Genomic DNA, 13,856 nt, shown 5'->3' on the forward strand with positions numbered 1-13,856 from the left:
CATTTTTAAAATATTTTATTTATTGTACAAACTATTTACAAAATCAGCTACTACAACCACAGGCTTCCAAATTTTGGCTGAGCTCTGCCAGAACTTCAACAGAGAGAACTAGGATTTGATCTGTATCATCCACAGCTCCTGGTTCGTAAAAACATGCAACATGACCTGCAGGTGCAGGCTGAAGCCAGACCCTCTGCACTTCAAAGCAACTTCAGGAAACATGGAACTGTCTGACACGGCACCAGGGTCCTAACACTTTTTATGTAAGTGCCTCTAGTAAGTTGGGAATAAATAAGGATAAAAAAGAAAAGTAATAAGCCTCTGTCAGAAGAAACATATAGTACAGGTAACCAGAGCGCATCCCTGCTGCCAGAGTTAAGGGCAGCATAAAAAGTGAAAACTTTGGAAAAGAGTATAAAGCTAGAGACAAGATCAGAAACACTGTGACAGATCCCAGGAACACGGAACCAACTAGGGGCCTGTGTCAACAATGGAAATGGGTTTCTTTGACTAAGAGTACCTGCACCCATCACAGTTCTGCCTGCGCTTGTGTTGAGAAGAAATTCCTTGGCTCTGTATAGCTTCTGAGAAGCATGAGATGCTGGCTGCAACGCACTAGGATTTTAAGAGCTCCTTCCAGCAGAGGAAGAGTGCCCAGTGTCCAGCTACTTTGTCCTTGGAGTAAAGCAGTCCAGCTCTGAAGGGAGAATTCCTGAGGAAGATGTCATCGGCAGACCTGGTCCATAGCTACAAGGCTGGAAACATTCTTACCGGGTGAGACTGCAAAGACAAGGCTGCAATGTGGGAAGAGCACCAGGCTCACCTCCCAACAAACAGGAGCTAAGTCAAGCACAGCCACCTTCTCTCGGTCCCTAGAGAAAGCAGTGAAGTGGTGGCACAGAGAACACAGCCACAACTGCAGTGGTCACGGAAGCCATCCACAGAACAAACAAAACTAGTACTGCATTCTCTATCCAAAGGTCAGGACCTCACAAAAAGAAGCCTGCACTGAAAAGGGAGTCCAGATCCTAATGCAGTGATCTGTCAGAGCGCAATGGTGGCAATCTCTCAAGCTGGCCATCTCCTAGCACCTCAGCGCCTGTGGCAGAATGAATTCACAAGGCAAAGAAATCCCCCTGAGTAGACTCAATGCTCAGCTTGCTGGTTTTTGGCACCAAAATGGCTTGTTTCTTTCTGCACAGCCCAAGAATAGGTAAGATGCTGACTTACTAAGAACATCCTCTAGATGTAGAGCATTTCCACAAATTCCCAGTCAATTCAACTAAGGTACACTGAAAAAAGCATACACTTATCTAAAGAAAAAAATAATCCATACTGTGCAGAAATATGCTTGGATCAGCTTGAGGATAAAAGAGGGCTAGGAGGATGATGTGAATTTTTATTTAATACAGTGTTCTAAAGTTAGCTCAGGGGTGCCAGTTTGAGACTTTGCTCTGGAAGAAATCCAGCCATTCCATAATCCAGTGAAAGCTTGAATTGCAGGCAGTAGCAGTGCAGCATGCCTGCGTCTCCTGAGCTGAACTAAGAGACTGTTGAACGCTTAAAAGATCTTCAAAAATTTTGCTTCACTGAAGAACCTACAAACAGACTCATTTTCCCTCTTTTTCCTTAAGAAGGGCTGAAGAAACTGCCAACCTAATACAAACTAATCATGCTGGTCTGTCCACTCCTTTCCCCACAAGTCATACAATGCTGAGTGCAATACACTTTCACGCAGGCTGATGAGTGACCATTTGAATGAAGTTCTAATTAACATTTTTTGCTGGAAAGCCAACAGCCCTGAATAGAGCAGCAGGAAAGGAGAACTCAAGAAAGAGCAGGCAGGAAAACTGGGAGGACAGAAAGCCAGCTGCTCTCCAGGCACCAACACCCTCTGGAAACCCTGCCTGAAACGCAGTAAAGAAAGAGAAGCTTCAGACTACTGCACGACAGAGGTAGAAGCCAAGACCCTGGGGGATGCTGGCGTGGAGGTATGGCATTCTGCCCAGAGCCATCACCCCAACAACAAACACAAGACCAATGTATATTGTAGCTGCTTACTGACCTGTCACTGTTCTTATATAACATATATACCCCTGAAGGTGAACGTGGGATAGGCATTGGTGCTCAGCAATAAGGGATCACAGTCGTGCCCGTGCCCCCTCTCCAGAGGAAGGAGAAAGAAGGCAAGGGCATGGGACAGCTTCCTGTGCAACATCATTAATCGCTATCATAGACATTCAGTGGAGGAGAAATTCCTCTTCCAGTTCATTTGCAAAGGCTCATTACCAGCTGCTGCTGGAGAAGGACGCTTCTGCTGCTGGACCCTGGTGGAGGTAGTACAGAATGACTGTCAGGGCCAGCACTTGTGCTCTGATGAGACTGCTCTCCCCTTTGGGCTACCCCCTCCAGTGAGGGAGACTGCCCATTTTTCTCTGTGGCACAGGTGACAGACAACAGTATCCAGAGCAAGATGGAGGAGAACAAGAAATTCTTCTGGGCCAGGTGCTGAAAGAAGGAACCACTCTGCACCTTTCTTGAGTGATTGAGTTAGATGAGCTGGGTACATCAGTGAGGGAGCTAAGCCAAGACATGGAAAGTACTAAGGCTTCCTATGAGCCAGGTTTCCAGCAGAGCTCCACACTGGCCTTCCCTCTTCTTCCCTGAGAGCTACAATAAAGGCAGCTCAGCATGTTGTTTGCTCCTCACTGCAACTTCTGCTCATGAATGTCATCTCACAGATGGATGGGTGTACAGGGTAATCCTGCACAGTGTCTCCTTGATAAATGCACCACACTCCTGCTGTTTCACACTGAACCAGAGGGAGAATGAAGGAAAGGAAAATGACGAACTCTTGATGACATATTTGAGATACAGAAAGGCCACATGACAACTTCTGGATGACAAATTCCTTTACACAGAGTCTTTGCTCTGCCCCCATTGCCCAGGTGAAGGGAAGGAGCTAAGGGACTGAACCTGGCTCTTGCCATGAAGAACAATGTTCAAATGGCCTCCTGGAAAGGGGAAATCACAGCATGCCAAAGCCTTCACAACCCTCACTGATAGCTAGCTGCAGCATTTTGTGCACTTCTTCATAGGAGTCATAGGTAGGGAGGCACAGCTGGTTAAAACTGTAAGACAAAAGAAAAATCCCATTCAGATTAGATTGAAAAGGAGCCATCCCCATCAGCTGATTTTAGATAGGTTAACACAAGTGTCCCACATATTATATATTATACACTGCTTGCCCATCACACAAGTGTCCCACATATTATATATTATACACTACTTGCCCATCACATATAGCCAGCATCATGCCCAAAGCACAATGCAGGAAGTACTATTACTCCAGGATATTTACCAAGTGTGAGCTGTCGGCAAAGTACTGTGAGTTGGAGCCGCAATGATCTGGAAAGATGGACAAAGTGCAGCAAACCCTCCTGGAGGCAGTTGGGATGAACCAGTTGTGAACTGTAACAGCCTAGCCAGCTCTTCCTGTGTGAAACTGGAGACCACAGTCCAAAACCACCTCATGACCTGTAACGAAACAGTAAAGGTAAAGCCAGGTCAGGTAAACAAATCAGATAAGCCTGTAAGCAGATCACAAGAAGATCAGGCAATTTATCTCACAACCTAATGTTCTAATTACAGTAACAATTTGCTGTTACCAGGATGAGACAAGGATTACATAGTTTCTTTAAGTTAAAAGATAAAGATGTCTCAACACTTCCTCCCACTACTTCATTCCCTTAAGGTAGAAAGACTTCTGCTTTCCCCACAGATTTTATTTATTTTTAGAAATACCTGTACAGACAACCAACGAAGTTTACAATACAGAAGCTCGTTTGCTTCTTGTGCTATGCTCATCTTTTGCTTTTTCACATCCTCTGCTACTTTTGCAGGAAGGTGAAACCATTCCAGTGCTTACAGATAGTAGGCTGTACTCCCATCTCTCTTCTGCTTGGGTGTTTCAGAAGTTCCGATTATTTTCCTAAATGAAGCAGCTTACATTCCCATACCGTTCCCACTAGAAAGATTTAAATTTAGACTACTACATCAGTAGCCTACTGTAGCACTGAATTCCAAACACACCACGTGGGCTGCAATCACGATCTTAAAGCATCCCCACTAGCAGCAATTCCCACTGCTTCCTCTCAAATCCCTGCTGAACTGCTCTTAATTAGCACATTGTTGGCTTTTTGTAAAAGGACTGCTGCTGCTAATTTTTTCCTGCTTGTATTTGATTAAACATTATTTCATAATACTTCTAGTATTGTTCTTGATTCAGATCCTCCTGTTCATCTTTCTGGAAGCCGAATTTCCAACCAAGAAAGCAAACCTGTTTCCAGTTCAACTTGTCTTCTGCTGTAGCTGGCCTAACCAGTAACAACAAACAGGAGACAGAAACCCTATCACTTACCTTCTCTCGGAAGTGCCAGGATCCTCCTACCACTACTGCATGTGCCTTGAAGTCACAGACACTGATATCTCCAGTACCACACATAAGCAGCTGAAAGGCAAGAGATGGCAGTCAAAGTCAGAAGCTCATGAAACAAAAAGGCAGCTACTTTCCAAATTATAAGTCCTTAGAAAATAAACACGTGGACATTATTCCACATCAGAAATCTCTTCCTTTGTCAGAGAGGAGGCAATGTAAGGGTAGACATGCTTAGGAAGGCAGTGATTACCTCAAGCTCATTTTCATCAAAAATAGCCAGTAGATTCTCAGGAACTAACTCATTAAGACCTGGAAGAAGAGAGGAGAGAAGAGCAAGAAGGTATTAGCCCTTGGGACACAAAGGCAGAAAAGAGAGGGGAGTAGACAGTGTGTTACCTTTCAGGAAGTGATCCACCTCCTCTCTAACCTGATTGGCCAGCCTGTACTGTGCAAGTAGATTCAGATAAAATATTTTATTTTCATTTGTTACTGGCACTTGAGCCCCTCCTGTCACCAGTTCAACCACCTGAAAACAGAAGATCACTTGACATGAGCATGACCCAAGCCTGAAGTTCCAACCAGAACAAACCCCCCTGGCTAATGCCCAGCACAAGGTCCATTTTCTAGAGCACACAAAGTTTTCAGTCTCCCTTGGTACAGGTGGAAGGGGTTGAACTGTCCCACCTTCAGGAACTGCCTTTCTCACCTTCTCCAATTGTCCTGTTCTACTGTACTTCTCTTCAGCAAAGACCAAATCCATCTCACTCACGTCATTGTTCAGTATGAAACAAACTTTTGATTTATAGAATTCTGGATCATCCGTTTCAAAATACTGAGTAGAAAAAAAAGGAAGGAAGGAACATGAGAGAGAGATTTTCTGAAAGTTACATATATTGCTAGTTAGGATTCTGAATTGCTCCTACCACACCAACATTCATCTGTTTCCCAGATCACGTCTTCAGACAGTGCTGGGAAGCTTTTTACCTTGTAATGCATACGAAGTCCTATGATCTGAGCCAGGAAGGATCGGGTGAAACGAGCTCGTACCAGTTGTTTGTAAGCACCTCCCAGTGATGACTCATAAAGACACTTTCCTACTAGGCGGCCTGCAAATTCATACAGCTTGAGTCGTACATACGTGGGACGCCCTGGATTTGGATGCACCTGTAAAGAAATAAAAATAAAATACTTAAGTACCAGACAAGGCTATCACAGCTAGTAGGTGTGAGACTTGAAGTTTAAGTTGCATCTCACTAGGTGCCCAAGGAACTTCAGGGTAATACGCTCAGAGCCAAGCAACAGAAATGAAATGCCTGAGTCTATCTATGAAGAACATCAGTTGTTTCACATTCACAGGTCGGAGGCTGTGTGAGAGTACAAATGGATTCTGAAACAGACCCAATAAAACATCTAGACGCTCTGACGACACATACTCTTTCCCAAAAATGTAGTCTTCCCTGCTGACTTGTATAGTGGTAAAATTAATGATACTCAAGATTTGAGAGGTTTGGCTAAGTTTGTCCTAATTAAATAAAACTTTCTTTCTTTCTAACCAAAGCTAGCAGTCTGAGCTAAGATAATACCAGGTGCGCCATTCCTACAGACTCCACCAAGATCCATCTCTCCATATTAACACAGAATTCACTACTTGATTCCTTCTTCCATCCCTCCCAGAGGCAGGTACTTGGCCCTGTTGACTGTCCAAATGCTCTCTTGCTATGCTCACAGTTAACAAAGCCGTCCGGCCTGTCTTAACAATGTATCTGTGTTACTATGCACTTGGAATCCCTATATTCTCTGGCAGTGGCTACCCTCTGCTTTTCACACAGCTTTTCACTTTTCATTGGATTCAGATCATTAAGCAAAGCTTTGAGAAAGGCAACAAAGTGTCTGGGTAGGCCTCCTAAAGGATGGGTAAGGCTGCATGTTTCTTACTAATTTAGCAGCAGCATTATTTAGCCAGCAGCATGCCAATGCAGAGCTTGGACTATTCAGTACAGAAAACTGCAGACTCACCAAGGCCTGGTTGTTATCACTAAAGCGGGTAAAGAGTTGACTGGTGGTATCAAATAATGCCTTACAGATGAGCTCAAACCACTCTCTGCGTGGACCTCCCCAGTCCAGAGCTATAAAACAAAACAAGTTCAGACGTCACCCACAGGTCATCAGTTCAAGAGTTTCATGCATGCAGTTCAGTACTACCTGATGAGAGAACTAATTTCAATGAACAGCTCTCTGTAGCAAAAAAAAAGAGCAGTAAACAGGGAGCCCAGAACACTAGGTTCTGTTCTCTGAGTCCTGATACACACATTTTTACTTTAAGCCTCAGGTATCTATCTGAAGTGGGGATAGACAGTACCAGAAGGTTAATTCACCAACATCCGTGAGAAGGTGAGAGCTAGAAAATCACAAGGGAGAGAGACTACATTAAACCAGAATTTCAGACTAAGAATTCTACTTCCTCCTCAAATAAAGTTACAGGAAAACTCACCTTCTTCATCTTGAAAAACCACTTCAAAGTTTTTGCTCCAGTCAGAAACAGAAAAATTTCGTGTTGCTTTAAAAGACTGCAAATAAATTTAAAAAAGAAAAAAGAAAAGAAGTGTAAAATAGCAGCAGCTGTTACTGCTTGGCATCCTGTAACCAGTACTGCACATGTGGATGGACAAATGAAACTACACAGAACATAAGAAACACAGTCCAGTACTTTAAAGTACAGAACTGAGAACTAGGAACTCCTCAGGTCTAATTCCTATTTGTTGAAAGTCATAAAAGTCAATTTCTATTAAGAAGTCATTTTCTATTAAGAGCAGGAGATAAGCATTATCCACACAAATCCAGCTCATCTTAAAACCAGTATGAGGTTTAAAAACAATAGTCTTAGCACAACCCAGATATATTCCTCCCATGGCTGCAGTATTGTTTAAAGTATTAAAATGCTTGTGGGTAGGAGCAATTTCTGTAAAGCACTTTCAGCCCACGAGTCAGATTCAAAAAAGGAATCTTTCAGAGAACATTACAAAATAGCTTGAAGGGTTCACTGAGTTCATACTTCAAGCAAGTCACAACGCAAAAAAGTAACAACCTTCCAGGTGCCTAGAACATCTTTTGTCCCAATTATGGATTTCAATTAAAAGAAAAACATTATACAGCAGTCCTCAACCATATGATTTGCCTTGGCTTAATCCATCTTCAAACAGGTTAGGCACCATGCTAGTCAATTCTTTGGGATAAGCACTGGTCACATTTTTCATGCCTGTCAGCCCTGTACTTTAGAAGTTACATTTATTATTATGGCACTGAATTTATTTTGTCTTACTAGGCAGTAACACCAGTGCAAATGATGGTGCAGGAATTCCAAAAATAGCAGGAAAAAGTCCTTCGGACAGCATTTCTACAACTAATGTCATTCTGTATCAAGCTATTAACTGAAACAATCTTGTAAGCAGTGCAAGCTTGTACGTGCAAAAAATAATCCAAAACATGGATTTACTGAATATAAATCAAAAGAAATCTCAGCCAGTCCTGCTTTCCCCAGAAATGTTCTTTTCCATCTTTATAACATTTCTGTTATGAGACATATGGAAACAATAAGTCAGGATAACTGCCTGCTTTCTTTACATGGTATTTAGAATGTCAATTAAGAAATGTATTATCAGTTCAGATCAGCTTCAGTGAAGACTCAATCAAGGACTCTACAGAATATTTGATGGCTACAAGCTCATCAATGTATGTGTGCAGCTCAGTAATACTTGATGTGAGAGCTCACGTCACTGAACGGCTCTGTAGAAGAGCGAGCAAGCCAGGACTTGGGAACTCTTAGGTTCTGACCCCAGATCCAGTTCAGATGACCAGTCTCTCTCTGAGCCTCAAGCCCCAAAAATCAGCCCAACAGTACCAGCATTCCTACATTTACAGGCCATGCAAGCATTTATGTGAGACATTTCTCAGGGCCTGCTTTACACTATTATTATTTTTTTTTCCCTTAATCAGAGCTAAAGTATCCTCATTACTAAGCAAACAGACAACATTTTACTGGTTGCAGAGGAAGAACACAGCATCCAACAACATGTTACAACATCTGAAAACAAAGGAGCTATCTTAAGATTTTCTTCTTTTTCCAGCGTCCAACTTTCTATTGGCATCTGCCACTGGGCAAAAGGATTAATCATTTTTATTGTGGCCGCCCTAGTAAATGCCAGTTTGGATTTCTTTAGGCATCGAGATGAAGAAAAAGGATGGAGGAAGTGCTGGACTTGACTGAGATGATCTCTACACTCACTCACCGACTCCAGAAGAGAGTGACGGCTGACCTTCAGTGTGACCTTTGAATGAGGTCTCTTCATATGCACTTGACGCAGTTCTCGTTGAAAAAAGTTCACTTTGTCCTGGAAGGTCTCTGAGCCTCCTGAGAACAGTGAAAGTTAGGGTCAGGTCTGAGCTGTCAACGCTTGGAACAGTAAGAAGGCATTCCTAAGCCTAACTGCTTTACAGTGCAAGGATGAGTTTGTTACAGCAACATCTGGGACAGAACTCTAAAGATAGTTTGCTGTTATTCTTGCTAACATTCAAATACTCATAAGTGTGCTTCAAAAGAGCATTACAGGAAAGCCAAACTGAATAGGAACAGCTGGCACAATGAAATATATTCACTGAAAGCACCAACAGCAACAGAATATGAGACTCCAGGAATCACTGCATTCCCAAAGTTCACTCAGTGCTGATACTCTTCATTGCCAAGCAAAACTAGCAGACACAAGTGCTAACTTCCCAACTACTATACCTACCTCCCAACCCTTTTACCTATGTTTTTATGCAGAGAGCGAATGAAAGTGGCTGCCAAGATGTTCCTCTCCTTGCAGCTGAGCTCCACAGGGGGTTGGATCCCATCATCCACCACCAGTGTCAGTAGTTTGTGCACAGGATCAGGACCAAGATATGAAAACTAGAAGCAAAAAGATGCAAGAAATGGTAAGCATCATGCAGATAAAAGAATCATAGAATCCTTAGAGTTGGAAGGGACCTCTGAAGGCCACCTGGTCGAGCTCCCCTACAACAAACAGGGACATGAACAGCTAGATCAGGCCCACGGCCCTATCCAGACTCACCTTGAAAGTCTCCAGGGATGGGGCATCGACCACATCACCGGGCAATCTGTTCCAGGTGCCTCACCACCCTCACCATAAAAGATTTTTTCCTTATATCTAACCTATATCTACCCTCTTTTAGCTTGAAACTATTTCCCCTTGTTTTATTATCACAGACTCTGCTAAAGAGTAGTAAAGAGTTTCTTTAGCAGAGTCTGTCCAATTTTTTCTTGTAGATACTGAAAGGCCACTTATCAGGTCACCACAGAGCCTTCCCCAGGCCGAACAGCCCCAGCTCTCTCATCATGTCCTCATAGGAAAAGTTCCAACAGCATATTCAGCAGACAGAACAAGACCACCTGCACTCTCTGATCTTCTCTGCCCACTCATGCAGATGCAGTCAACAAGAACACTGCTTCCAAGTATCTGGACTCCAGTTGGGAGTCTGCTTCAAAGCTTGCTCCCTAGCCAACAGGCTTCAGTGGACAGAGCCACAGCATTTTAGCAAGGTTATGAGGAAAACAATATAAATGCAAGAGAAGTCATGATTTTTGCCTCAAACTGGGACAAAAGTCAGGAAGGACTAACACAACTAGTTACTATTCAAATAATAACAGAATCAAGGCAGTGAGACAGCATTCCAGAGTCTGAATTTTACACAGCAAAGCTTCACTCTGTGGGTAAAAACCCTTCTCTCCAAAAGGGAGAAAAATAGATTCTCACTCACAAGGACTTCTCACAAGGAGAGACTCACCTTCGTACCAGGACACACTCGAAAGGTGAAAAGGCGCCATGGAATGATCTTCAGGTAGAATTCTTTCACTGAGAATTGCTGAGTAACCACAAGGAAAATAAAGTGTTAAAGGTCACTCATCCTTTAAGGGGTCTTCCCCAAATCACTTGAAAAATATAACAAACTTAGGGTCAGGCTTCTGCAAACACTGATGACATCTTTTTTTCTGCTACAATGTTAAAAAGCCTTTAAAACTAGCAACAGCACACAGAAGCTTAACTTGTTAGCAAGACTTGACCGTGAACACTTACAACGCATGTAAGATACAAATTATACAGCAATAAGCCATTGTGTTCAGTACAATATCACCAGCCTAATCGCAGGGTACTTCATGTAAGTACCCTTGAGAGGCTGAATTCAGGACAACATTGTAACACAAGGACAAAAAACTTTCTGGGAAGAGTCACATCCTGCCTCTCAGAACTCTTGCTACTATCCCCTTAATTTTGACAACCATTTTAAACTATTTGGGAAAAGCTCTTGTAATTGCTAAATTCAGGAGATTTGGGAAAACTTTCCAGTTCATTTCTGGCTGAACAAATAACTGCTAAGTGTGGAACTGTCACCTTCCAAAGAGCAAGCGAAGATGAAATTTTAGCATCATTTGATGAAAAATAAAATCATTCTTTGCGCAAGCCAGCTCTAGCTGCAGTAACTGGAAAAAAAATGATGAGTGGCATTTCTCCACTGAGCAATTATACAACAGAAACTGAGCAAATATGAACAGGAGCATCTTAAATAACAGCACAGTTATCTACTGTACGGGACAGATGCTCTAGGCACATATAAGGAGATCCAGGGATACAGTTACACAAGCATCAGAAAATGCATCACTAACTTTGGCATCTGAAGAGAACCTGCATTGGCACACACTTCTGGGAATCTCCTTTAGCAAATAACACAATAGAAAAGTCTACAGAAGCCCAGAATGACTCTCAAAGAATAAAAGGATTCAAAGTTCCTAAGGGCCCAGCAACTCGTTCCCAAAGTCAGCTCTTCATCGTGCATGCTGTAGAGATCTAGAAATCTCTAGCAACATCCTCCATCATGTAACTGTTTCACAGATCTCTGTTAGATCAACAATTCCTTGATTAGCCTTTTACACTGATACTCATCACTGCATTTTTCAGCATATATTCAGATTAATAGATTTGCAAAGTGAACTTATTAGCAGATTTATTTTCTTTCTAGCTTCCTTGAAAGCTCGAAGGCAATAAGAAGGGATAATGATTTATGCTAACATTCTTATAAGAGAATCCTCATTTTCTCTGACTTGTTTGAATTCTGTTCCTTCTACTTATCCGCACTTCATCCTGTGACTACTTTTTTTCTTTTGCTTTCTCAGTAACTGTCAAGAAAAAGGACAGCCAAAGCCATAAAACCTAGTAAGTGTCTTAGTTCAGGTCTAGAGGTATTAGAAACTGAGAAACAGAATTGCAAGTCTGACCTGACCCGAGCAAAGGAAAGGCCAAAGTCTACTGAATAATCTACTGAGACAAAATTCCTATAAAGCTTTGATGAGACTTAGAAAAACAGAATCGTAAAACTTCAAAAAGTTCTCAGTCATGAGTTTTACGTTTGCTGTCCATCCACAGGCAAAACTTTCTCAGCCAGATTTGAGGCACCTAAATCTGAAAATGAAGGATAGGGTACAGGGAATCTCTTTAGTTACTGTGTACTATAAAAACACTAAGAGCAGTATCTTTGTGGTCATTACCTTAGGAGATACATAGCAATACACTTTCTTAGGTTTCTTCACTTTCTCAGGAGTTTGGCTGTCAGAAGGAGAATCTTCATCTTCATCCTCAGTGGCAGTAGAAGGATGGCGCTGTGAGGAGCTTAGGTGTGTTGGTGGAAGGTGCCACTGGGTGTTGGTGTAATTAGAAGCTTCATAAAGGTAAGCTTCAAAGTAAATACTGACACCCGAGGTGGAGACATTGCGTTCTACGATGTTCTTCTCGTTCTCTAAAGGAAGAGAATAAGGGTTGTGTAAGTCTTAGTGCAGCCCAGAACCAAAAAGTAGAGAATCCAAAGAACATGACAAATTAGTCAACTTTAAAGTAGTCAGATTAAAAGGAAAACAAAACAAAAAGAAACCCAAAAAACCCAGAAAGCTCACATCTAAGGAAAAACCTGGTGACAGGAAGTTGCTAAAGTGAAAGCAGGAACAGGATGTAAAAATTTCATGGTAGCATTTTGCCTGCCCTGGCTTCAGATTGTATTTGGATTTATTTATTTATTTTTAAATTATTTTGGTTGGTTGTTTCTTTAAGAAAATAGCCAAATACTTCAAGCAACAACTAAAGCACATAGGTTTCATACAGTGATCTTCATCGCTACAGCTCAGTATACAATAACAGCCAGCTCACTTATTGTATGGCTCAGATGCAAAAAACTAGGAAGCAATAAAAGTTGCCTAATTTCATAGGTAAATCCCCTGAGACATGCAAGAGGACACACTTGGTTTTATCTGCTGAAGGTACAGAGAACATCAGTCTTCCAAGATCTCCCTTGTCAGCAACAAATTCATTTAGCTTAGCATTTTTAAAATAATAGGTATTCCTTGAGCAATCCAGCATGGCTTGCCTGCAGAAACGCTATGTTTAACTTTGCTACAAGACTGCATGTAGCATTCTGCAATGGGGCACTCAGAGAATAAACACTGAACAGCTCTTGACTCACCACTTAGAACAATGATGTCAAAATCACCATTACTTATGGGCTGGTTCTGGTAGGAGATGCAGGCATGGAAACACCCCCTACAGTGCAAGGTGAATCGGAAGAACACTTGGCAAGTCTGCCGGTTGGATACCACAGATTTCTCAAACACAACATCAGAGTTCTCTTCTTCTTGAGGACCCAACTAAACAGAAAACACAAAATAGAGGACAATTCTCTCTTGCTCACGTGAAATCAATTGGCAAGGGATAAAGCTGCACTCACCTCATGGATGGAGAGACTGTAATTGTGCTCATCAATAAGGGACACAGAATTGCTGGTAGGATTGTCATACTCATCTCTGGGAACTATCTGCAGGGTGTGCTGCTGCCCACAGGTCAGCACCAGAGTGGAGAAATGGCAAACAATTTTGGTTTTGGAGGGAACCACCATCCCTGGGGTAGAAAAAACAGCATAGAGTCAGAATCCCAGGTGCTGCTACAAAGGAAAAGCAACTAGGGGCACAATCCACTTGAAAACTGATAAAACTCTCAAAAGATTTTATGTCCTTAGACTCAAAAAACAAGAATCTGAGCACTGGAATGCATAGCACGAAGCAATGGGGACACCTTGGATTAGAATCTCAATACCGATAAAGGAAACCCAATCATTCACCAGCCCTCCAAAGAATGCCCTTTTCTTCATTCTGACCTTCAGCTCAGAAGCTTGCCCACACTGCAGTTACAAAGCACAAGTCAGCTGGCATCCAAGGAAACCTGCAAACTCAGTTTATCAAACAAAATTAATCCTGAAGGGTATCTGAGTTAAATCTGAGTTCCCTCTTTCTAAGGGGTTATCTTAGCAAGCTTTCTATCTATTT

The 13,856-nt window shown here is 42.2% G+C and overlaps 1 protein-coding gene across 2 annotated transcripts in view; it reads right to left on the bottom strand.

Annotated features, from left to right (window-relative positions):
• AREL1 (apoptosis resistant E3 ubiquitin protein ligase 1) overlaps positions 1 to 13,856 on the bottom strand; it is a 22,191-nt gene continuing 8,335 nt past the window's right edge. The window contains exons 2-17 of one of the 2 annotated variants that reach the window (XM_031593875.2): positions 13,688 to 13,752; positions 13,262 to 13,431; positions 13,001 to 13,181; positions 12,036 to 12,283; positions 10,280 to 10,357; positions 9,242 to 9,383; positions 8,725 to 8,846; positions 6,930 to 7,005; positions 6,455 to 6,564; positions 5,423 to 5,602; positions 5,145 to 5,270; positions 4,835 to 4,964; positions 4,689 to 4,747; positions 4,421 to 4,510; positions 3,362 to 3,537; positions 1 to 3,131 (exon numbers count right to left, since the gene is read on the bottom strand). In XM_031593875.2, coding sequence (XP_031449735.2) covers positions 3,029 to 3,131; positions 3,362 to 3,537; positions 4,421 to 4,510; positions 4,689 to 4,747; positions 4,835 to 4,964; positions 5,145 to 5,270; positions 5,423 to 5,602; positions 6,455 to 6,564; positions 6,930 to 7,005; positions 8,725 to 8,846; positions 9,242 to 9,383; positions 10,280 to 10,357; positions 12,036 to 12,283; positions 13,001 to 13,181; positions 13,262 to 13,429 — 1,989 coding nt within the window. In that variant the 5' untranslated portion in view covers positions 13,430 to 13,431; positions 13,688 to 13,752 and the 3' untranslated portion in view covers positions 1 to 3,028. The remainder of the gene's footprint in view (positions 3,132 to 3,361; positions 3,538 to 4,420; positions 4,511 to 4,688; positions 4,748 to 4,834; positions 4,965 to 5,144; positions 5,271 to 5,422; positions 5,603 to 6,454; positions 6,565 to 6,929; positions 7,006 to 8,724; positions 8,847 to 9,241; positions 9,384 to 10,279; positions 10,358 to 12,035; positions 12,284 to 13,000; positions 13,182 to 13,261; positions 13,432 to 13,687; positions 13,753 to 13,856) is intronic. The other variant, XM_031593873.2, reaches the window with a different exon arrangement.

Source organism: Phasianus colchicus, chromosome 5 (genome assembly GCF_987193195.1).
Source record: "Phasianus colchicus chromosome 5, bPhaCol1.hap1.1, whole genome shotgun sequence".
In the NCBI taxonomy this organism is placed as follows: domain Eukaryota; kingdom Metazoa; phylum Chordata; class Aves; order Galliformes; family Phasianidae; genus Phasianus; species Phasianus colchicus.